At 40.5% G+C, this 25,041-nt stretch overlaps 1 protein-coding gene and 1 pseudogene across 1 annotated transcript; one reads left to right on the forward strand and one right to left on the reverse strand.

The window, feature by feature from the left end:
* Positions 1–25,041, forward strand: part of LOC100620597 — a 124,327-nt pseudogene that overhangs the window by 82,272 nt on the left and 17,014 nt on the right.
* On the reverse strand, positions 8,647–10,788 carry LOC110258959 (olfactory receptor 1L3). Its single transcript, XM_021082246.1, has one exon. It carries the CDS (start codon positions 10,505–10,507, stop codon positions 9,536–9,538), a length of 972 nt encoding a protein of 323 aa, XP_020937905.1. The 5' UTR covers positions 10,508–10,788; the 3' UTR covers positions 8,647–9,535.

Genomic DNA, 25,041 nt, shown 5'->3' on the forward strand with positions numbered 1-25,041 from the left:
CAAGCCACGTCTGCTAGCTACACCACAGCTCATGGCAACCCTGGATCCTTAACCCAATGAACAAGGCCAGGGATCGAACCCGCAACCTCATTATTCCTAGTTGGATTTGTTTCTGCTGAGCCTCAATGGGAACTCCAGACAATATATTTAGCTCTTTACCATATACCACATATATAAAAATAAATTCCAGATGAATTTAAAAGCTAAGGCAAAAACCTATAAAATTGTAAATGGATATTATAGAATATTTTTGTAATCTTGGGGTGGATTAACTCTTCTGCAACAAAATATAAACCCTGAAGCTCTAAAAGAAAAGACTGACAAATCTGACTACCTAAAAGTGAAAACCTAGGTGATAAATAATTCCATGAACCAAGTTAAAAGAGAAGCAAAAGACTTGGAGAAAATATTGATCTATATAATATATCAATGCAATATAATGCATATAATATCTGTACAATACAAAGGATCCCAATAACTCAATAAGAAAATGATAAATATTCCAGTTGTGGCAGGGACAGTGATATTTATCAAATATTCCATATAAAAACAAACTTCCCACCCCCTGCAGTTTGGTATGAACACTTGTTATGTATAGAAGGCACAGGGTACATTTGAAAAATGTATATGGAGTAGATGTTTATATAAGTATTAATTATAATATAGAAGAAAAAATAGAAACTTTCTTATGTCCAGGAAGAGAGAAATGGTTAACTAAATTGTAGTAGCTTCATATTATAAAATGTTATTAAAATACTGTAGAAGGAGTTTCTGTTATGGCTCAGAAGTATCAAAACCAACTAGTGTCCATGATCACATGGGTTCAATCTCCAGCCATGCTCAGTCAGTTGAGTATCTGGCATTGCCGTGACCTGTGGTGTAGGTCACAAATGCGAGTTGGATCCCATGTTGCTGTGGCTGTGGTGTACACGGGCAGCTGCATCTCCGATTGGACTCCTAGCCTGGGAACCTCCATATGCCACAGATGTGGCCCTAAAACAAACAAAAATACTAAGGAAAAATTAAAAATAATAGTGTATAGTAATGCCTTGGAACTGAGGCATCTCCAAGACAACTTGTTAGATGAAAATACATGTTGCAAGATAATATATTTATGTAGTGTGATTTCAGTGTTATGAATCTTTAAATTTGCTGGTGTGAAAATATATTTCTACATATAACAGGTGGGTGGGAGTCAGAAGGGACTTTCGGTTTGAATCTTACATCTTGACTGTGTTCATGTGTTACCAGTGTCCTTAGGAAATAAAACATGAAAAATAGAATGAAATATCAGAAACAAAGAATTAAAATATTTTTAATAGAGTGCCTTCTTTATGTCATCTCTCAGCATCAATTTTTTTTTTCTCTTTAGTGACCCCTTCAGCATGTGGACATTTCCAGGCCAGGGATCGAACCTGTGCTACAGCAGCAACCTGAGCCACGGCAGTGACAATGCCAGATCCTTAACATGCTGAGCCACAATGGAATTCCTCAGCATTAAATAATATTGCATTACAAACTTAAAAAAAATCTCTTATGATATCTGAAAACATACCTAGGAGAGAGGGGAAGGTTATTAATTTTCTGAACCCTAAAATCACTACATTGGCTCTAACAAATTTCAGGACAACTGGGGTCCTCTGAAGAAATCAGTGGTTTTTAAACTTGGCTGGTGATTGGAATATCTTTTGAGTCTTAAAACTACAGATACCAGGGTGGCATCTCAAAGATTCTGATTCAATTGCTGTGGGGTGTGGTCCTCGGGATCTAGATTATTTTAAATCTCCCCAGGTGATGCTAAATGCACAGAAGATGCCTAGAACTTCTGCTTTAGATAAGGTAGGTACTATCACAAAGGTTTTTCATTAAGAGAACAAAAGGAATAGGGGAACTGAATTGTATGCATCAAGGATAAAATTATCCAGGGAATAACAAGGGAAAAGAGCCATGGTAGAATTGCTTTAAATGTCCCCTCCCATGAGTTGGATTGACTGGGAATCTGGGGTTAAGAGATGTAATGTATTGCCCTTGGAATGGGTAAGAAATGAGTTCCTGTTGTACAGCACTGGGAACTATATCTAGTCACTTATGATGGAACATGATGGAGGATAATGTGAGAAAAAGAATGTATTTATATCTCTGTGACCAGGTCAATTTCCTGTACAGTAGAAAATTGACAGAAAACTGTCAACCAGCTTTAATGGAAAAAATAAAAATCATTAAAAAAAAGCCTCTCCCTCTAAAACTGGTTATTCAGTAGCTTCCTTCAGTGCTGCCTTGAGGATTGGCCTCAGATGAGAGGAGGCAAAGCCTTGGAATTATGGTATCCTCTTTCATCTTTCTAGAATTAAATAATAATGTGGCTCCCTGAGAGCAGCACAGGAGGAAAACCAGGACAACTCACTCATAATGATGTGTCAGGAAAGTTTCTGAGCCACCATCACTGCAGAATCTTCCTCAGAGGGATGAGGTCCCATCTTTGCTTTTCAACAAGGCTCAAGGGAGATCTTGCTGGGGAACCTCCAGGCTCCTTTCCTTTGATGCTAATTAACCACTCAGGGCCCCTCCTTACAGCCTAATCAAGTAGAGTCCAGAGGTAAAAGTTTGGCTCCTCTCTGTGCATGGTTTATTGGGAATTAAGCCTGGATTCTCTTACCACAAGCCTGTCTCAGTGTAACCATGGGTCACAACTGATCCCAACACAGACCTTGGTCAGAGAAACAGACCACCCAGGCACCCCCATCCCACTGTCTAGTCAGAAAAACATGCTGTCTCTCGAGGGCAAAAGTGTTGATCTGGTCAGACCATTGGCTCATCTGGTTGAGAACTCTTCCAGAATGGAAGCCAAAGAAAGGCTCTGGGTAAGGGCATGGTGGTCCTTAGTGATATCCTCATGCAGGTTAAGGTGTGGCCTCAGACAGTGCCCACTTCTCCCCATAGTGTTTGGCTTTGCAGTTGGGGTTTCCCATTGATCAACTCTGAGTTTGAGTTCTGTTACCACTTCCCTGCTCATGACTTTGGACAAGTCACTTCACTTCTTTGGATTTGTTTCCTCATTTTTTTTGGACAGATCCTCCCACAGGTTTATTTGTACAAATAGCACAGGAGGACACCAGCCCCATATTGACAGCAGCCCAGGGATCACACCATTGCTTCTGTCCTCACAGTGGCAGATAAACACCTCTATTGTGGAGCCTTTGTGGGGACTTGGGCATCTTTGGGAGCTTGAGCTAGACATGCAGCTGTACCTCCAGCTGCAGTCTTGGCCTTTGTCTAAGCCTTGGCCTGGGACTTTGGATGGAAGAGCCTAAGACTCTTGGCCATGACGGCAAGACCCCTTTTCCCAAGCCTGTGGTAAGAAGTGTAGGCAAGAGAAAGAGCAGGTTCCTAATCTTTGAAATGAGGTCATTAATTCCCATCAGTCAGAACTGGAGGTGGATGATTTGTGCTCGTTCCCTTCCATGACCACGACAGTCTACCACATGTACATCAGCTAGCATCTTGAAATTTATTAAAAAAGAAATGATAAAAATGTGTATGCCAGCTCATCAGTTGATGGAAATTAAGAGAGGCCATTATGGCCAGGGAACTCAGGAGAATTTGGATCCCACTCTATGATCAGCTGCCTCCTTCCATGAGGTTTCTAAGGAAAAAGGCTGCCCATGAAAAATGGCAAAGTGCAGGCTTGACAGGAAGATGGCTCTCTCATATTTCCCACATAATTCATGGGACTGAATCTTCAAATGCCTTTAGGTTACAGAATTCTTTATGTCCTTTAAATCATTGTTCCCTTGTCATTTTGTTCTTGTGTTGACTTTTACACCCCAATCTCTTACTAGTTGAGTTCTAGGTCTTATTTCTCAAACAAGCTAGACATTATGGAAAGTTCCCAAGTTTATATTCTCTGGATAATCCAGAAATCAGAGACCTTCATGTTTGGAAAATGAATTTTCTAGCCAGAATGGAAGACATGTGGAAAGCCTTTGTTGTGGATTAAAAAGCTGAGACCTCTAGTACCATATATTTTTCAGTTATCACCAGAAAAATTATCAAAACTACTGCCTTGGGACTTTTTGTTGTAGCTCAGTAGTAAAAAACCTGATGAGTATCGATGAGGACTGGGTTTGATCCTTGGTCCCACTCAATGGGTTAAGGATCTGGTGTTGCCATGAGCTGTGGTGTAGGTAACAGACATGGATTGGATGTGGCGTTGCTGTGCCTGTGATGTAGCCTGGCAGCTGCAACTCTGATTTGACCCCTAGCCTGAACTTCCATATGCCTCAGGTATGGCCCTAAAAAGGCCAAAAAAAAAAAAGAAAGAAAAAGTCTTCTTAGTTCGCTAGGGCTGTTGTAACAGAGTACCGCATATTGAGTGGCTTAAGCCACGATAATTTATTTTCTCAAAATTCTGGATGCTAAAAATTTGAAGACCAAGGTATTGACAGGTTTGGTTTCTTCTGAGGCCTCTCTGCATGGCTTGGCATCTTTTCCCTGTGTTTTATGTGGTCTTCCTTTGGTGTAAGTCTGGGTTGTAATCTATTCCTTTTATGGAGGCACCAGTCCTATAGTATCTGAGCCCACTCTAACGACATCATTTTATCTTAATTACCTCTTTAACAAATGTCTCTCCAAATATGTCACATTCTGAGATGTTAGGGAATAGGATTTCAACTTATGAATTTTGAAGGGGACACAATTCATTCTAAAAATTTAAAAAAAAAAAAGGATTTCCGGTCATAGATCAGCAGAAATGAAACTGACTAGCATCCATGAAGGCATGGGTTCAATCCCTGGCCTCTCTCAGTAAGTTAAGGATCCAGCATTTCTATGAACTGTGGCATAGGTCACAGATGTGGCTTGGATCTGGCTTTGCTGTGGCTGTGGCATAGGCTGGTAGTTACAGCTCTGATTCAACCCCTACCCTGGGAACCTCCGTATGCTATAGGTGGACCCCCAAAAAATCCAAAAAAAAGAAAAAGAAAAAAAAAAGAAATCAATAGTGCTGGATTTGTATACACCAAAATAGTAGAAATTGTACTCAGTACTTTCCTTGAGGTAATCCAAATGTTTTCTTTTTCTAAAAAAAAAAAATATTGGATTATAGTTGATTTACCATGTTGTATTAGTTTCTGGTGTGCGGCAAAGTGAATGAGTCATACATATACATACATCCATCATTTTTCCTGTATAGGTGGTCACAAACTATTGATTAGACTTTCATGTGCTATGCAGAAGGTTCTGGTTAATCATCTATTTTATTCAATAGTGTGTATATGTGACTTCCTCTCTCCCAGTTCCTTCCTTCCACCTAGTGGTTTCACTTATGATAACCATAAGATTGGATTTGAAATCTCTGAGTTTTTTTTTGTTTGTTTGTTTAATTATTTAGGGCCACACACATGACATATGGAGTTTTCCAGGTTAGGGATAAAATCAGAGCTGTAGCTGCCAGCCTAGACCACAGCCACAGCTATGTCAGATTTGAGCCATGGCGGTGACCTACAAAACAGCTCACCACAGTTCCAGTTCCCTGACCCTCTGAGAGGGGCCAGGGATCAAACTTGCATCCTCATGGATGCAAGTCAGATTTGTTTCCACTGAGCCACAATGGGAACTCCCCAGTTACTGTTTTTTAAATAAGTTCTTTTGTGTTATGTTTTATTGGATTCCACACATAAATGATATCGTATGATATTTGTCTTCTTTTCTGACTTACTTCACTCAGTATGATAATGTCTAGGTCCCTCCATGTTGCTGCCAATGGCATTATTTCATTCATTTTTATGTCTGAGTAGTATTCCACTGTAGATATGTACCACATTTTCCTTATCCATTTCTCTGTTGGTGGACATTTGCATTGCTTCCATGTCTTGGCTCTTGTAAATAATACTGCAGTGAACACTGGGGTGAATATCTCTTCAAATTAGAGTTTTTTTTTTTTTTTCTGGATATGTTCCTAAGAGTGAAATTGTTGGGTCATATGGTAGTTCTTTTTTAATGACTTTTATTTTTTCCATTATATTTGATTTATAGTGTTCTGTCAATTTTCTACTGCAAGGCAAAGTGACCCAGTCACACATACATGTGTACATTCTTTTTCTTACATTATCCTCCATCATGCTGCATCACAAGTGACTAGATACAGTTCCCAGTGTTAAATGGTATTTCTATATTCAGTTTTTTGAGAAACCTCCATACTGTCCTCCATAGTGGTTGCACCACTTTACATTCCCATCAACAGTATAGCAGGGTTCCCTTTTATCCACACCTCCTTCAGCATTTATTGTTTGTAGACTTTTTGATGATGGCCATAGCAGGGGTCTAGAGTGGCTCATTCAAATTAGAGAATGAATGAGAGAACCAAAGCCAGGTTGGTAGGGAGTAGAGAGAGGAACATCAAAGGGACATGGCAAGACCCACTGCATGGTGGCTAAGAATGGCATCTTCATTGGATCATCATCTCACAGTATAAAGAGAAATGAGAACCAGTCTCCATTCTCAAAAGTAAGCCCTAGCTGTCGTGTATGGTGACAAATGAATGGAACAAAGTCAGATGTCAGTGACACATTCTTGTGTGGGACCAAAAGATAGACCAGTCTTATAAAAGACCTGCTTTCTTTTTGGATATGTATGAAGGAAGTTGCATAATCCCTGAGAGTTTAAAAACAGAACTTGGAAGGAGCAATGATAGCCAGGAGAAGTGGGAAATGAATGAATGGGGCTAAATTACAAATCAAAAGCCACTGAGAAATTGTTGGATTGGGTTGAAAAAATGCAGAATTGAGATACAGTTTCCAAAAATAAAATATCATTAGGAGTTCCTGTTGAGGCACAGAGGAAACAAATCTGACTAGTATCCATGAGGATGTTGGTTCTTTCCCTGGCCTCGCTCAGTGGGTCAGGGATCCAGAATTGCCATGAGCTGTAGTGTGGGTTGCAGATGTGGCTCAGACCCTGAGTTGCTGTGTGGCATAGGTGAGCAGCTACAGCTCTGATTCAACCCCCTAGGCTGAGAACTTCCATATGCTGCAGGTGAGGCCCTAATAAGCTAAAATAATAATAACTTCAATTAAACTATTGAAATGAAATTATACAAAGTTCCATTTTTGCTTGCCCAGGTTTTGAGGCCTATGGTGACTGAAAATTCACTTGTTATATGTACTGGTGCTTCTTGCACACACATCCATAGAAGCCATCATAATACATCTTTATCCACCCTTCTTCATTCATCCCAGAGGGAGGCACAAGTTTTCTCACTGCAGCAATGCAAGAAGTCCTCATCAATTGATGAGAACTGGCATGAAAGTTCAAACTTACATGCTACGCATGTAATAAAGGAATGAAATTGAGGAATAAATCCTCACCCACACTCTGCCCTGCCCTAGGTTAGGGCTGACTGAGGCAAAATTAAAGCAGTTCAAAGATTCCTAGTCTATCATTTAAAACTTCAAGTACCTCCACTAAGTCCTTGCCTAAAATACCATGAAAGATTAACTTGTTTGACTTGGATATTCTATCTACCAAAATACAAATACCAGAAGAATCACACAAACTGTCATTTTTTATAACAATACAGTATAAAATAATTCATCTGGGAGTCCCCATCATGGCACAGTGGTTAACGAATCCGACTAGGAACCATGAGGTTGTGGGTTTGATCCATGGCCTTGCTTAGTGGGTTAGTGATCCGGCGTTGCTGTGAGCTGTGGTGTGGGTTGCAGACGCGGTTCGGATCCCACGTTGCTGTGGCTCTGGCATAGGCAGGCAGCTCAGCTCCGATTCGACCCCTAGCCTGGGAACCTCCATATGCCGCGGGAGCGGCCCAAGAAATGGTAAAAAGACAAAAATAAATAAATAAATAAATAAATAAATAAATAAATAAATAAATAAAATAATTCATCTGACTGCTGTTCTTATATTTTATTGAGGTTTAGTTTCCTTATATTAGTTTCAGGTTTACAACATAGTGATTTGATATTTTATAGATTACATACCATATGAAGTTATTACAGTGTTACTGACTATATTCCCTGTGCTATACATTACAGCCCTGTGATTTATTTACTTTTATAACTGGGAATTTGTGCCTCTTAATCCCCTTCACCTATTTTGCCCATATCTGCACCCCCACCTCCCACAATGTCCCCTCACCTGTGGCAACCACTGGTTTGTTCTATGAGTCTCTTTCTGTTTTGTTATATTTGTTCATTTGTTTTGGTTTTTAGATTCCACACATAAGTGAAAACTATGGCATTTTCCTTTCTCTCTCTGATTCTGAATGTTTTTCTGTATAATTCATTCTTTACCTCAATTGATAGTGTCTTTCATACCAGGCATTTCACACCAAAGACTTATTCCTATTAACTTACATCCATTGAATTTTTTTAAAAAATTGAAGTATATCCATTGTTTATTCTTGCTTGCTTGCTTGCTGGCTGGCTGGCTGGCTGGTTTGCTGGCTGGATGGCTTGCTTTTTAGGGCCATACCCACAGCATATGGAAGTTCCCAGGCTAGGGATCAAGTGGTAACTGCAGCTACAACTACACCACAGCAACAGCAATGTGGGATCTGAGCCACAGCTGCAACCCATACCACAGCTCAAAGAAACACTTGATCCCTAACCCACTGAGTGAGGCCAGGGATTGAACCCTCAATTTCATGGATCCTAGTCAGATTCATTAACCACTACGCCACAAAAGCAACACCTGGAAGGATTTCTGATTAAACAGAATAAATAAACCTTCCTTCATTCTGAAAATAAAATCAGCATATAACAAATAATTTGGAAAAACAGCCATCTCTAAGAGAGAAGAACACACAGGCAAGGAGCCACAGAAAGAGTCAAGTAATGAATTCACTCTGAGCACACGGAGGTGAGGAAGAGTAGAGACCAAAACATGTAAAGGCATAGAGCTGGCTAATTAATAGTCAAGTGATTTCTTTGTCATAAATCTAATAACCCAAAAGCCTAGGATAGCCATAAAATATCCATACGTTGGAAGAATTTTTAAACAGAGACGTTGGAAGAATTTTTAAACAGGGACCATGGTACTATCAGCACATGATTGGGGAACACAGATGCTACAATTTGGAAGAACCTGGTCTGATCTGGAGGTCAAATACACATACCCATACCTGCAAAAACTTCTAGAAATTTAACTAGAAAAATGTTTATGTATGTATAAGTATCTTTGCATGCATATAGACTTCTACACAGATGTATACCAGAATTTAAGTGACCAAATTTGGCTAAAGTTAAAAATAGATGGAAATATGGGAGGTTCTGAATATGAAAAAGGGAAAGGGAATATTTAAAGGAGAGGTATTATGGTGTGTGTCTATCACTGTAGCGTATGAATCAAGACATGGGTAGAACTGTCCAACTGCAGCATGTCAGAGACCAAGCGGTGAACGATGACAGGGTGTGGTTCTAGTTGATGAAAGAATATTTCTCCATGGAAGACTTTCCTCAGAGGCTGTGTGTGTGTAGGAGTGTGCATGTGTGCACACATCACCACACCCCACACCTTGTAATCAGGGTCCACAAATTTTCTTGGCTTTTGCAGTAGAAAGCCTATCCATTTGAGACTTAATCCTGCTTATCAGTTTCTCCAAGCCCCGTTTCATGTCTTTATTTCTTAAACTGTAGATAAATGGGTTCAACATTGATGTCAGCACAGTGTAGATGACTGTTGCTATTCGGTCCTTGACAGAGTAGCTGGACAATGGCTGGAAATAGACATAACTAATACTCCCATAAAACAGAGTCACCACAGTGAGATGGGAGCTGCAGGTGGAGAAGGCTTTGCGTTTTCCAGCAGCTGAGGGGATTTTGAGGACAGCAATGAGGATTCTCAGGTAAGAGATGACAATGCAGCCAAATGGGGCCATCACAGAGGCCAGCCCTTCTGTCATGGCAACAACTCTATTGACAGATGTAGAAGAGCAGGCCAGCTTCAGAATGGGGTTCACATCACAGAAGAAGTGATGGATAACATTTGATGCACAGAAAGTGAGCCGACTCACCAGGAGGACATGCAGGAGGGAGTGAAGGTAGGAGAAAGCTGTGAAGGCGGCCAGTAGCAGCACACAGCGTCTGTGGTTCATAACAGTGACATAGTGGAAAGGGTTACAAATGGCTACATAGCGGTCAATGGCCATAGCTGCCAGGAGATAACTGTCCATGTTTCCAAAGGCCAGGAAGAAATACATCTGTGCCAGGCATTCATTGTAGGAAATGGTCTTTGTCTCCGATAAGAAGTTCACCAACATCTTGGGGACTATAACTGTTGTGTAGCAAATATCAGCAAAGGACAAGACGCTTAGGAAGAAATACATGGGATTTTGGAGTTGAGGATCAGAGCGGATAGCCAAGACGATGAGCAGGTTTCCCATCACAGTGACCAGGTACATGATAAGAAAGAGGACAAAGAGTGGTTTTTGGTCCTCTGGGTGAGAGGAGAGTCCCAATAAGATGAATTCAGATAGTCTTGTGAGGTTGGACATTCCATGGACGTGTATGTACCTACAGATAAACAAAACTGTCAGTTGATGGTTCTTACATTATTGAGGACATGGATTTTTCCATCTTGTCCTTACACTGAGTAGGTATAAATACAGTTTCTATTTCAATCTTTTCCCTCCTGAATATGGAAAAAGTCAGAGCCAAAGGTGTGCTTTCACTTGTTCTTTTAAAATCTTTGAGGTAGTGATGTAGAGAAAGTGAATATGGGGCAGCATTGTTGAGAGAGAGAAAGCGAGAGAGGAAAAGAGGGGGAGAATGTCGTTTAGAGTTTGATTTCCTTTTTCTCTATCCTACTCCATGGCTGATGATCACAGGAACTACAGAGGCAGTCTGCAAAGCAAGTTTAGGTCTGCTTCATATTAAGCATTATCAGTGACTAACCCACATCTAGATAATCATAAGTTATCTAACTTGTGGTTGATGAGTAGTCATCTTTTAAAATAATAGATACTTCTTTGCACATTATTTATAAAGGAAGCAAGAAAGCCATTTAAAGAGTATTGAGTTAAAAGTAGGCATTACCACTGTGGCACTACAGGATCAGCAGGCCTCTCTGGAGCACTGGATTCCAGGTTCAATCCCTGGCCTGGCACAGTGGATTAAGGATCGAGCATTGTTGAAGCTGTGGCATAGGTCACAACTGTGGCTCAGATCTGATCTCTGGCCAGGAGGCTGAGAAAGAGGAAGTGAACTTGGGTGAGAAAATTCTCTCCCCAACCTCCCTATTCATCAGCTGATGACACAAATCCTGAGGTCAGTGGAGGGTGACTCACAAGCAATGGGTAAAAGAAGATTCACTTTTGGAGTATGGATCAAAAACCTCCAGCGTTGGCATGAACATAAGTTAGGTCTCTTATTTAGTGTCCAGTGATGACCAATTCTCTGAGGTCAGACATTCACACCTTCTCATCAGGCATTCATTCTCAAAGCTGATTTCTTACCTGGGAAGAACATAGCAGCCCTGCTTCATGTATTTATTCCATTTTTTCCCTTACATTATACTTTATGGGATGATTAGTCAAAAAAAAAAAAAAAGAGAGACAAAATTGAGCCAAGAGATAGCATACAGCAAAGGCACCTGATTGACTGCAGACAATCTTCTTGTGATTCTTGAAAGTGATGCTCCCTTCCTTGGATTCTTATGGTCTTCTGCCAGCTATAGATACTCACAGCTCCTGCTTTCCTCCTGGGAGTATCTTCTACTACTGTGTCACTAAGTCCCTGGTGTTTGGTGGAGGGGAGAGTATGCACACAAACATCCATTATCTATGTGCAGAACTGTCTCCACAGATTCAGGAGGAATTGCATGTCTTCTCCTTTCCAGGTGGTCCCAAATCCCTTTTATCAAACTTCTGAGTGTAGTGCAACTTCTGCCTCACCTGACATAGGTGTCCAAGAGGGACAATAATGTTCTGGACCTTGCTCTTTCAACCCTGTGAGGACTCACCTGGGAGATATCTCATGCAACACTGAGGATGGAGTACCAGGCAGGGACATCTAGGTCCATTTCCCCCCTTGAACCTATAAAGCTTCCACTTGGCCTCCCCTGGATTTATTCAATTCTCCAAAGGACAACTACCTTAGAGTTCTCCCTCCTGCAACATGTGAGGTATCTTCTGCCCATTGCTCTCAAGTTCAGACACAAATGCTTGTTTAGTAGCTGAGGTCTTATGCCTCTAACAAATGGGAGAATCATAACCTTGGAACCTAACCTTAGATCACCCTTTCTTTGTTAGCCAATCCTCAAGGCTCCTGCTCAGATATTTGCTTACCATTCCATGCTACCACCCCTAGGGTAAGCCACCAGCTTCAGATGTTTCACTCTTAATGGATGAAAGCACACAGCACCCACACATCAGGGTCCTGACATTCCCTGCCAATTACATAGTGCTCACTGCCTGACACTTATTAAATTTTTTTTCATCTTTTGTCATTTTAGGGTGGCACCCATGGCATATGGAGATTCCCAGGTTAGGGGTCTAATCAAAGTTGTAGCTGATAGCCTACATCACAGCCACAGCAATTTTGGATTTTAACCCACTGAGTGATGCCAGGGATGGAAACTGCAACCTCATGATTCCTAGTCGGATTTGTTTCTGCTGAGCCACAATGGGAATTTCCAAGATTGTTGATCACATCTTACAGTTCAACCACCTCACTTACTTCTATTTCTCTGTTCACTTGTTTTTCCAGGCTAAAATGCAGCCTCCTATGGGAAGCATCCCTTGACGACCTGATTAGAATGAAATAGCTGTCTTGGCTGTCTTAGTCTTATATATGTATTTCTCTTAAACACAAATCATGTTCATTGTTATATCATCTTTCACTTGAAGGCAACTAATATTTATGTACTCAGTAACTTGTAAGCCTTTCTCACATGAAGCACACAACAGACTCATAACTTGTGTCCTTATTGTCTCCCTTTTATGCAACTTCAAAAACTAAGGTAACGTTAGCAAAATAAAGCTTGAACCAAGGACGGTTTGAAGCCAAACCATATTGTTGAATCAATCACTGCACTAAACGGCCTCTCTATTTTGCTTTGAAAAAATTGAACATTTTTAGTTATGGAAGAGCTTTCAAATGACTTAGGGAGCCAAATCTTAGACATATTTCTTTCTTGCCAGATAAAGTGTGAAAGCTCTTTGGTGCCCTGATTCAAATCCAGGCCTTATTTCAGACTCTATGTGTTATATTGCCCCTGGTCCAGCTATTTTATCAATAAAACCATATCTATCTATTGCTAATATATATAAATAGTATACACACACTCACATAAAGTAAATGAGAGGAGAAAGAAAACAGCATATGAGAAAAAATTAGACACAAAAAAGGAAGTAATGGGGAACTGAGAAACAAAAAAAGATCAAAGACAGAAAACACGTAATAAAATGGTAGAAGTTAAGTCCTTCCTTAGGTGTGATTACTGTAAATGTCAGTGAATTAAACTATTCAATTAAAAGGCAGAGGTTGGCAGAATGGGTTTTTAAAAACAAACAGCCATGATCTGATGATAAACTGTCTACAAGTGACTCAATTTAGAACCAGACCCACAAATGAAAGAGAAAGGTTGAAAAAGATATTCATTGAAAAGAGTAACAAAAAGAAAGCTGAGGTGGTTATGCTAATTATCAAAAAATAGACTTTAAATAAAAAAAGTGTTACATGAAATAAAGAAGGACATTATAGATTGATAAAAAGGTCGGTACCTCAAGAAGTTATAAATTCAGGTTATCCACTATGCTGTACATTAGAACTCGAGAACTAATTCATGTTATAAGTGGAAGCTTGTACTCTTCAATCAACATCTTTCCATTTCTCTCACTGTGCCCCCCAATACCACAGCCCCGGGCAACCACCAATCTATCTACTCTCTGATTCTGTGAGTTGGAATTTTTTAGATTCCACACACAAGTGATATCACACAGTACTTGTCATTTGATGACTGATTGTCTCTCTGTTGGTCTGTCTGTCTGTCTGTCTCTCTCTCTCCCTTTATCTTTAGGGTCACACCTGTGGCATATGGAGGTTCCCAGGCTAGGGGTAAATTGGAGATATAGCTGCCAGCCTACATGACAGCCACGGCAACACCAGATCCAAACTGTGTCTGCAACCTACACCACAGCTCATGGCAATGCCGGATCCTTAACCCACTGAATGAGGCCAGGGATCAAACCTGAATCCTCATGGATGCTAGTCAGATTTGTTTTTGCTGAGCCATGGTATGAACTCCTGTCTGAGTTATTTCACTTCACATAATGTCTTTATGGTCCATCCATGCTGTTATAAATGGCAATATTTCCATCCTTTTCATGGCTGGATCATACTCCATTGTATGTATGTGTGTGTGTGTGTGATATACACATATCATATTTTCTTTGTCCATTCATTTCCCAGCAGACACTCAGGTTGTTTCATGGCTATTGTGAATGATGCTGCAGTGAATCTGTAGTTTTATTTTTATTTTTTTTAATTTTCCCACTGTACAGCAAGGGGGTCATGTTATCCTTACATGTATACATTGCAATTACAGTTTTTCCCCCACCGTTTCTTCTGTTGCAACATGAGTATCTAGACATAGTTCTCAATGCTATTCAGCAGGATCTCCTTGTAAATCTATTCTAGGTTGTGTCTGATAAGCCCAAGCTCCCGATCCCTCCCACTCCCTCCCCCTCCCATCAGGCAACCACAAGTCTCTTCTCCAAGTCCATGTTTTTCTTTTCTGAGGAGATGTTCATTTGTGCTGGATATTAGATTCCAGTTATAAGTGATATCATATGGTATTTGTCTTTGTCTTTCTGGCTCGTTTCACTCAGGATGAGAGTCTCTAGTTCCATCCATGTTGCTGCAAATGGCATTATGTCATCCTTTTTTATGGCTGAGTAGTATTCCATTGTGTATCTATACCACCTCTTCCAAATCCAATCTTCTGTCAATGGACATCTGGGTTGTTTCCATGTCCTGGCTATTGTGAATAGTGCTGCAATGAACATGCGGGTGCATGTGTCTCTTTTAAGTAGAGCTTTGTCCGGATAGATGCCCAAGAGTGGGATTGCAGGGTCATATGGAAGTTCTATGTATAGATTTCTAAGGTATCTCCAAACTGTTCTCCATAGTGGCTGTACCAGTTGACATACCTACCAGCAGTTCAGGAGGGTTCCCTTTTCTCCACAGCCCCTCTAGCACTTGTTATTTGTGGATTTATGAATGATGGCCATTCTGACTGGTGTGAGGTGGTATCTCATGGTAGTTTTGATTTGCATTTCTCTTATAATCAGCAATGTTGAGCATTTTTTCATGTGTTTGCTGGCCATCTGTATATCTTCTTTGGAGAAATGTCTATTCAGGTCTTTTGCCCATTTTTCCATTGATTGATTGGTTTTTTTGCTGTTGAGTTGTATAAGTTGCTTATATATTCTAGAGATTAAGCCCTTGTCCGTTGCATCATTTGAAACTATTTTCTCCCATTCTGTAAGTTGTCTTTTTGTTTTCTTTTTGGTTTCCTTTGCTGTGCAAAAGCTTTTCAGTTTGATGAGGTCCCATGGGTTTATTTTTGCTCTAATTTCTATTGCTTTGGGAGACTGACCTGAGAAAATATTCATGATGTTGATGTCAGAGAATGTTTTGCCTATGTTGTCTTCTAGGAGTTTGATGGTGTCCTGTCGTATATTTAAGTCTTACAGCCATTTGGAGTTTATTTGTGTGCATGGTGTGAGGGTGTGTTCTAGATATCCTTGATTTGCATGCAGCTGTCCAGGTTTCCCAGCAATGCTTGCTGAATAGACTTTCCTTTTCCCATTTTATGTTCTTGCCTCCCTTGTCAAAGATTAATTGACCATAGGTGTCAGGGTTTATTTCCGGATTCTCTATTCTGTTCCATTGGTCTGTCTGTCTGTTTTGATACCAGTACCGCACTGTTTTGATGACTGTGGCTTTGTAGTATTTCTTGAAATCTGGGAGAGTGAAGCCTCCTGCTTTGTTTTTGTTTCTCAGGATTGCTTTGGCGATTCTGGGTCTTTTGTGGTTCCATATAAATGTTTGGATTGTTTGTTCTAGTTGTGTGAAAAATACCCTGGGTAATTTGATAGGGATTGCATGGAATCTGTAGATTGCTTTGGGTAGGATGGCCATTTTCACAATATTGATTTTCCCAATCCAGGAACATGGAATATCTTTCCATTTCTTTACATATTCTTTGATTTCTTTGATTAAAGTTTTATAGTTCTCGGCATATAGGTCCTTTACCTCTTTGGTCAGATGTATTCCGAGGTATTTGATTTTGTGAGGTGCAATTTTAAAAGGTATCGCATTTTTGTATTCCTTTTCTAATGTTTCATTGCTGGTATACAGAAATGCAACTGATTTCTGAATGTGAATCTTATATCCTGCTACTTTGCTGAATTTATTAATCAGTTCAAGGAGTTTTGGGGTTGAGTCCTTAGGGTTTTCTAGGTATAGTATCATGTCATCTGCATACAGTGATAGTTTGATCTCTTCTCTTCCTATATGGATGCCTTTGATTTCTTTTGTCGAATTGCTGTGGCTAAGACTTCCAAAACGATGTTGAAGAGCAGTGGTGAGAGTGGGCATCCCTGCCTTGTTCCAGATTTGAGTGAGAAGGCTTTCAGTTTTTCCCCATTGAGGATTATATTTGCTGTGGGTTTATCATAAATGGCTTTGATTATATTCAGGAATGTTCCCTCTATACCCACTTTGGCGAGGGTCTTGATCATGAATGGATGTTGAACTTTGTCAAATGCTTTTTCTGAGTCTATTGAGATGATCATATGATTTTTGACTTTTTTTTTTGTTAATGTGGTGTATGATGCTGATTGATTTGCGTATGTTGAACCATCCTTGTGAACCTGGGATGAACCCAACCTGGGCATGGTGTATAATTTTTTTGGTATGTTGTTGGATTCGGTTGGCTAAGATTTTGTTGAGAATTTTTGCATCTATATTCATCAAAGGTATTGGCCAATAGTTTTCTTTTTTGGTGGTATCTCTGTCTGATTTTGGAATGAGGGTGATGGTGGCCTCATAGAATGTCTTTGGGAGTATTCCTTCTTCTTCAACCTTTTGAAAGAGTTTAAGGAGTTTGGACACCAGTTCCTCTTTATATGTTTGATAACATTCACCTGTGAAGCCGTCTGGTCCTGGACTTTTATTTGTAGGGAGTGATTTTATGACCTCTTCAATTTCATTTCTAGTGATCGGTCTGTTCAGTTGGTCTGTTTCTACTTGATTCAGTTTTGGCAGGCTGTAAGATTCTAGAAAATTGTCCATTTCTTCCAGATTGTCAAACTTGTTGCCATGCAGTTGTTCATAGTATTCTCTTTTGGTTTTTTGTATTTCTGCTGTATCCATTGGGATTTCTCCTTTTTCATTTATAATTTTGGTAATTTGGATTCTTTCTCTCCTCTTTTTAGTGAGTCTGGCCAGGGGTTTGTCCATTTTGTTCACCTTTTCAAAGAACCAGCTCTTGGTTTTATTAATTTTCTCTATTGTTTTTTGAGTCTCTATTTTATGGATTTCTTCTTTGATCTTTATAATTTCCTTTCTTCTGCTGACTTTAGGACTTTTTTGTTCTTCTTTTTCTAATTCGTTTAGGTGGAGGGTTAAGTTGTCAATTTGGGATCTTTCTTCTTTTTTGAGAAAGGCCTGGATTGCTATAAATTTCCCTCTGAGCACTGCTTTCGCAGCATCCCATAGATTTTGAGAGGTTGTGTCTTCATTATCATTTATTTCAAGGTAGTTTTTAATTACCTTCTTGATTTCCTCATTGACCCATTGGTTTTTTAGTAGCATGTTGTTTAGTCTCCATGGAGTAAGTTTTTTCTCTTTCCTTTTCTCATAGTCGATTTCTAATTTCATGGCATTGTGGTCAGAGAAGATACTTGAGATAATTTCTATGCTCCTAAATTTATTGAGATTCGCTTTGTGTCCCAATATGTGGTCGATTCTTGAGAATGTTCCATGAGCATTTGAGAAGAATGTGTCTTCTGATTTTTTTGGATGTGGTGTCATGAAAATATCAATGAAGTCCAACTTCTCTATTGTTTCCTTTAGGATCTCTGTTGCTTTATTGGTTTTCTGTCTAGAGGATCCTTCCATTGATGTGAGGGGGGTATTTAGGTCTCCTACTATGATTGTATTCTCATAAATATCTCCCTTTATGTCTGTTAATATTTGTTGTATGTATCTGGGTGTTCCTATATTTGGGGCATATATGTTGATGATAGTAACATTCTCTCCTTGGATGGATCCCTTAATCATTAAATAGTGTCCTTCTTTGTCTTTCTTTATGTCTTTTGTTTTAAAGTCAATTTTGTTTGATATGAGCATTGCGACTCCTGCTTTTCTGTCATGTCTATTGGCATGAAATATTCCCCCCCCCCTTTCACCTTCAATCGGTATGTATCTTTTGTCCTAAGGTGAGTTTTTGTAGGCAGCATATTGAAGGTTTTTGTCTTTGTATCCACTCAGCCACTCTGTGTCTTTTGATTGGGGCATTCAGTCCATTGACATTTAATGTGATAAGTGATAGATGATTATTTATTGCCATTTGAACCTCGAGTTCCCGTTGATTCTATGGTTCTCCATTCTTCCTTTCTTTTTCTTTTTCTTTTTTTTTTGTTTGAATGGTATCCTGATATTATCTGCTTGAGTGTATATATTCTTTCATTTTTTTCAAAGGCAATATTTGGTTTTGGCTTGTGATTGCCCTGTTTTTTAAGTATGCTAACCCCTTCCCATAATTGTGTGTTTTAGGCTGATGGTCCTGTAAGTTCAAACACTTCATTACTATATTAAAATTAAGAAGAGAGACATACATACAAACAAAAAGGGTTATTACTTCCTAACATCCCTTGCCCACATTTTATGGTTTTGATGACTCTTTTTTATTTTTTTCTTTTTAATTTTATTTTGTTTGAAGCATGTTCATGATTAAATCTGTATGCTGGCTTATTTGAGTGACTGCTCTCTGATTGCAGTTTCCTCAGTCCTAGTTCTTCCTCTTCTTCTTTTTTTTTTTCTTTTTTCTTTTCTTTTTTCTTCCCTTTCCTTCCTTTCTTTTTGGTTTAGAGAAGCCCTTTCAATATTTCCTTTAACCTGGGTTTTGTGTTGCTGTATTCTTTAAGTTTTTGTTTGTTGGGAAAAATTTTTATTTCCCCTTCTATTTTAAATGATATTCTTGCTGGATAGAGTATTCTAGGTTGCATAATTTTTCCTTTGAGCACTTTAAATATCTCTTGCCATTCCTTCCTGGCCTGTAGTGTTTCTGTAGAGAAATCAGCTGATATTCTTATGGGGGTTCCCTTGTAGGTAACATTCTGTTTTTCTCTTGCTGCCTTGAGGATCCTCTCTTTATCACTAACTTTTGCCATTTTTATTCTGATGTGTCTTGGTGTGGGTCTGTTTGGGTTCAGTTTGTTTGGGGCCCTCTGTGCTTCTTGTATCTTGAATCCAGTATCCTTTAGATTTGGGAAGTTTCCATTGATAATTTCTTCAAATATATTTTCCATCCCCTTATCATTTTCTACTCCTTCTGGAATTCCTGTTATGCGTAGATTGGCCTGCTTTATATTATCCCATAGGTCTCTTATATTGCTTCCCAGTTTTTTGATTCGGTTTTCTGTCTGTTGACCAGATTGAGTGATTTCCATTATTCTATCTTCCATATCACTGATTCGTTCTTCTGCATTATTCATTCTGGTTTTTACTGCCCTAGTTCAGTTTGCATCTCTGCAAATGAATGTTCCAGTTTTTCTTGGCTCCTCCTTATATTTTCTCATTCCTTTCTGAGGGTATCTGCATTACTGTTCATATCTTCTCTTAATTCCTTCAGTATTTTCAGTATTTCTCTTTTGAACTCCAGGTCTGTCAGACTGCAGAGATCTGTTTCATTGTTGACTGTTTTAGGTGAGTTCTCCTGTTGGTTTGCCTGGGGGTGATTTCTCAGCTTCTTCATCTTGCTTGTTGTTTTCTTTCTCCTGAGGGAGTTGTACTCTCCATTATTGGGCAGTGCTTGCCTTGTCACTGCCGTAGAATATTTCCTGAGGGCTGGCGTTGTTGGTCAATCTTTTCTGAGGCAGTGTGGCTTTTCTGGAGTGTTGATGGGGCTAACAGTGTTTCTTTGAAGCAAAGGAGGACTTCCTGAGGGCAGACAGGACTGGGAGGTCCACACTACGATGGTAGCAGATTTCACTTGGTCATGCAGAGCTTGCTCTGGTGTTTTGGGGCTGTGGGGTTCTTGCAGGGGGTTGGCGGTGTTGGGCAGGTGCTCTTCAGGGGTGCATCAGCCCCTGGGGGCTGGAGCAGCTATCTGGGGCACTGAGAACCTGAGAGGCTCTTCCCTAGGGCAGCCCAACTCAGAAGGACAGCCTGAGAATGTAGGCGGATCTTTTCACAGTCTGGCCAAGCTTGTTGCAGCTTTTCTGGGCTGCAGGGGCTCTTCCAGGGGGCTGGTGGTGCTGAGCAGTTATTTCACGGGAGTGGGGCACCCCCTGGGGGCTTGGGCAGGTAGCAGGGCCGCTGGAGACCCAAGAGGCTCCTCCCCAGGGCAGCCCAACTCAGAAAAACCGTCTGAGATCTTTTCCCAACTCGGCCAGGCTTGTTGCAGCGTTTCTGGGCTGCAGGGGGTCCTGCCTGGAGCTGGCAGTCCTATGCAGCTGGTCCACTAGGTCTCAGCACCCCCTGGGGGCTTGGGTGGGTAGCAGGGCCATTGGAAACCCAAGAGGCTCCTCCCTGGGGCAGCCCGACTCAGAAAAACCTTCCAAGAATTAGGCAGATCTATTCACGGCCTGGCTTGGCTTGTTCTAGCTTTTCTGGGCTGCAGGCCTTTTCTTGGGGGCTGGTGCTGTTTGGTGCTGCTCTGCGGAAGTGTAGCCCCTCCAAAGGGCAAGCAGGCCTGTGCAGGGACAGACCCTGCGGTAGTAGGCTTCAGGCAATTGTTGAGGCCAGCCCTCCTGGATGGCAGGCAGCCCCAGGTCCCTGAGAGCGTAGGGCGTGGCAGGGGTGGGGGGAGGGGATGCACTGGGAAGCACAGCTTTCAGCTAGCTAGTGGGCCTGCAAGCTTGCTGTGGTGTGGGGGGTATTCTATGGGGACACACCCCTTCTTCTCTCCCCTCCCCAGCATGGGCGCAGACCAGGCTCTTCTCCCAGGTTCCCTCTGATGTGGCTTTTCACTTCCCTGCTCCTAGAGTATTGCTCCCTTCCTCTGCGACAGCTTTGTTTTCTAGTCTCCCAGGCAGTCTCTGCCCCGTCAAATGGTTTCTAGGCCTCCCAAGCATTTTCTGCTCTGCCCCGCCCCCCCTAGCCCGGGGACTAACCTCTGGAGAGGAGGTCTCGGTGCCAGCCCCCACCCAGGCGTCTCAATTTTTGGTGACTGTGCCCATAGTTCAGATGGTCCATTGGGTTCTTGATTGGCTTTTACGTACTCCAACTTACTGCTACACTCTTCTCTGCATCTGGAGATTCCTGTGGTTCATTTGATCTTTCACCCGGTAGGTGACTTTCCAGGGTGTGGGATCCCTTTCTCTGCAGTTCCCTTTCGGGATCACCCGTCCCGCTCAGATTCACCTTCTCTCACTCTCCTCTTTTGTCCCGTTCTGCCCAATAATGTCAAGAACTTCTTGCCATTACTGGAGTGTAGGTTCTTCTGCCAGCGATTGGTTGCTGTTCTGTGCGAGTCATTTATTCTGTAGATGTGCTTTTTTTGTTGTGTTTGTGGGAGAGGGCGAGCGTGTCCCCCTACTCCTCTGCCATCTTGTCCTCTTCTCCTGAATCTGTAGTTTTAATGTATCACTGTACCCAGCACACAAGCAGTGGCTCACTTCCCCTTTTCACACAGCAGTTGCCTAAGCACTGGTGTGGGTGGATGTGTTTTTTCATTCTTCCCAACCCACGCACATTAGCCAGAAAGTCTTCCTAGAGCAATGATCCAAGGCAAAATTAAATTGTAAAAACTAACCAAAATTTACAAGTTAAATGTAAACAAAACTGTAACACTCAGTAATATTCAAATGAACAATGTTAAGGTAATGTGATAGATCATGTTTTATTGAAATGAAATTGGCCCTATTAGGTATAATATAAAAAGAAGTAGCCTTAGATCTTGTTTCAATTTTAATGTTTCTATAGTTTTTGCTTTAATAATACTTATATGCTGAATGGCTATTTAAAGAAGTAGACACAAATGATGTTAGTAATATCAAACTCTGTTTAACAGCTTAGGAAGATCAAATATCATCCTGAGCCCAAATTGCCAGTAAGGAATCCTAAAAGACCAAAATTATTAGAATGTCATTTCACAACTCTTTAAAGCTATCCTGTTCACTTGAAAAAATTTAGTATTTTGCCTTTTTCTATATCAGCATGGAAGGAGTACCTAGAGGGCTAATGGGATCTAATTAATCACAGCAGTAATAACAATTACCATTAATTGAGTCCTTTATATGTTCTAGGCAGTGTCCTTATGTCATCATTAATGCCATTTTATTTATTATCTCTTACTATCTGAGTAGTACTTCATTATCTTTTTGCAGCAATCAACCTTATCAGGATGATTATACTGTGTCTTAGAGGCACTGATGGTGATTTTTCTAACATAAAATTATGTAACTACCATGACCACATATCTGTTCTGGTGAGTGGGAGAACCCCTGAGCTTTTGTACTTGTTTTGAGGAAAAATGACAGGTAAACATAAGAATGGTGGGCAGAATTCTAAGGTGACTTTCAAGTGCCCTACCTCATGGTCTATATGCCTTGCATATTTTCTGGGACTGTGAATCTGATAGATTTTACTCCTGTGATGAGATTATGTTATATGGCTCATGTGACTTTAAGAAAGATTATCTGAATGGGCTGGAGATTCCTTTAAATCTCAGTAGGAGATCACAGACAGAGGAAGTCAAAGATTAGAAGCATGAGAGGGAGTCTAGGAGGACCTGGATATAAAGGGGGCCACATGTCAAAGATTGTGACTTCCCTCCAGGAGTCCTGGAGGCTGGCAGGGAGATGGGACCCCTATTTTAAAACTGCAAGTAAATGAATTCTACCAAAACCTGTATGAGTTTGGAAAGATAGTTTTCTTCAGAGCTTCCAGAAAGGAATTCAGCCAAGTCCACACCTTGACTTCAGCCTTGTGATATTCTTGTGATGCTATCAACATGATTTATGACTTTTGAGGTTGGCCTTGATCACCTGAATGAAGTAGTGTTTGTGAGGCTTCTCCACTGTAAAGTTACTTTCCCACTCCCACTTCATACTGTCTTCTTTGGGGACAGTCAGTGTGCACGGCCCACACGAAGGAGTGGGGGAGGTATACCCCTGTTCTGGGGAGTGGAACTGCCACAGATTTATTTTTTTATTTTTATTTTTTAATTTCTGCAATTCATTATTTTTTTTCTACTTTACTGCATGATGAACCAGTTACACATACATGTATACATTCTTTTTTCTCACATTATCATGCTCCGTTATAAGTGACTAGACATAGTTCCCAGTGCTACACAGAAGGATATCATTGCTGATCCATTCCAAAGGTAATAGTCTGAATCTTAACCCCAAGATCCCAATTCATCCCACTCCCCCCTCTTCCCCCTTGGCAACCACAAGTCTATTCTCCAAGTCTATTTTTTCTGTGGAAATGTTCATTTGTGCTGTATATTAGTTTCCAAACATAAGTGATATCATATAGTATTTGTCTTTCTCTTTTAAACTTAAGTTTTCATTGTCTCTCAATGGTTTTCTAATACACAATCTTAAAAAATGGTTTTATATGAATATCTGATTGGGGGGTGGGTGTGCTGAGGAGGAAGAGATGGCTCTCCCTGGTGCTAAGGGCTATGTTTTGGACACCATGATGGCTTAGGCTCCAGTGTGGTTGGGGCTAGAGGCATCTGGGCCCAGGTTCTTTTAGAGGAAACACATATTGGAATTCATGTCATTGGGATTCAAGGGAGGGCTCCAAGTGTTTAATTATTCCCTGAAGGAGGGAATTGCAAAGTTTGTAATCATAGTCTCTCCAGATTGTTGAGCATTGTGCCTGGGTTTAAGTGCAGCATCTTTTACTGAGAGGAGACCATGGAATGTTTGCTGATCTATTTAACATCTAGGGATTCATGACCCCTCTGAGGCTAATTCAGCCTCCCATGTTCAAAAATGGAAAGAGAGAACCTTCTAAAATGTTGCTTTAGGAGTTCCCTGGTGGCCTAGTGATTAAGGATCCAATATTTTCATGGCTGTGGCTTGGGTTGCTGCTATAGTGTGGGTTGTACCCCTGGCCGGGGCATTTCCACATGCCAAGGGCATGGCCAAAATGTACTGCCGAAAATATCAGATCAATGCTTGTATTCTGCTCTTTTGTATTAATAGACTAGTTCTGTATTATCTGGTCTGTTCAAGCAGTATAACAAAATAGTTATTTATAAATTGAAAATTAACATTCAGTAAACCTAAACTTGGATATATACTTCCCAATTGAGGAAGGTATAAAAAATAAAAAAACAAAACAAGAACAACAGGAGTTCCCACTCTGGCACAGCAGGTTAGGCATCTGGTATTGTCTCTTTAGTGGCTTGAGTTTGATCCCTGACCCAGTGAAGTAGGTTAAGGATCCAGTGTTGCCACATCTGTGACATAGGTTGCAGATTTGGCCCCTGGCCTGGGAATTTCCATGTGCTAAGGGTGCAGCCATAAAAAAAAGAAAAAATACAACAAAACATAATAAAAACAAAATCTTAACAAAAGCTTATCTGCATACCAAAGGAGGAAAACACTGAGAATAACAAAATATGAAACAGAATGCTTGTAGCAGTTCTCAGAAAATAGACTCCACTATTCTCACCCCACTGATCCTTCATCAATTTGTTAAAAATACTCTTTGACAAGCCTGTTTCAGGGAAATTTTCATTTCAGAAATTTTCCTTTTTCTTAACTCCTACATAGTCTCCAATTCACCTCCAGGTGGTGAATCATCATGTGAGAATAGTGGAGAAAAAAGCCTCTTG

This window comes from Sus scrofa, unplaced genomic scaffold (assembly GCF_000003025.6).
Source record: "Sus scrofa isolate TJ Tabasco breed Duroc unplaced genomic scaffold, Sscrofa11.1 Contig59, whole genome shotgun sequence".
NCBI lineage: Eukaryota > Metazoa > Chordata > Mammalia > Artiodactyla > Suidae > Sus > Sus scrofa.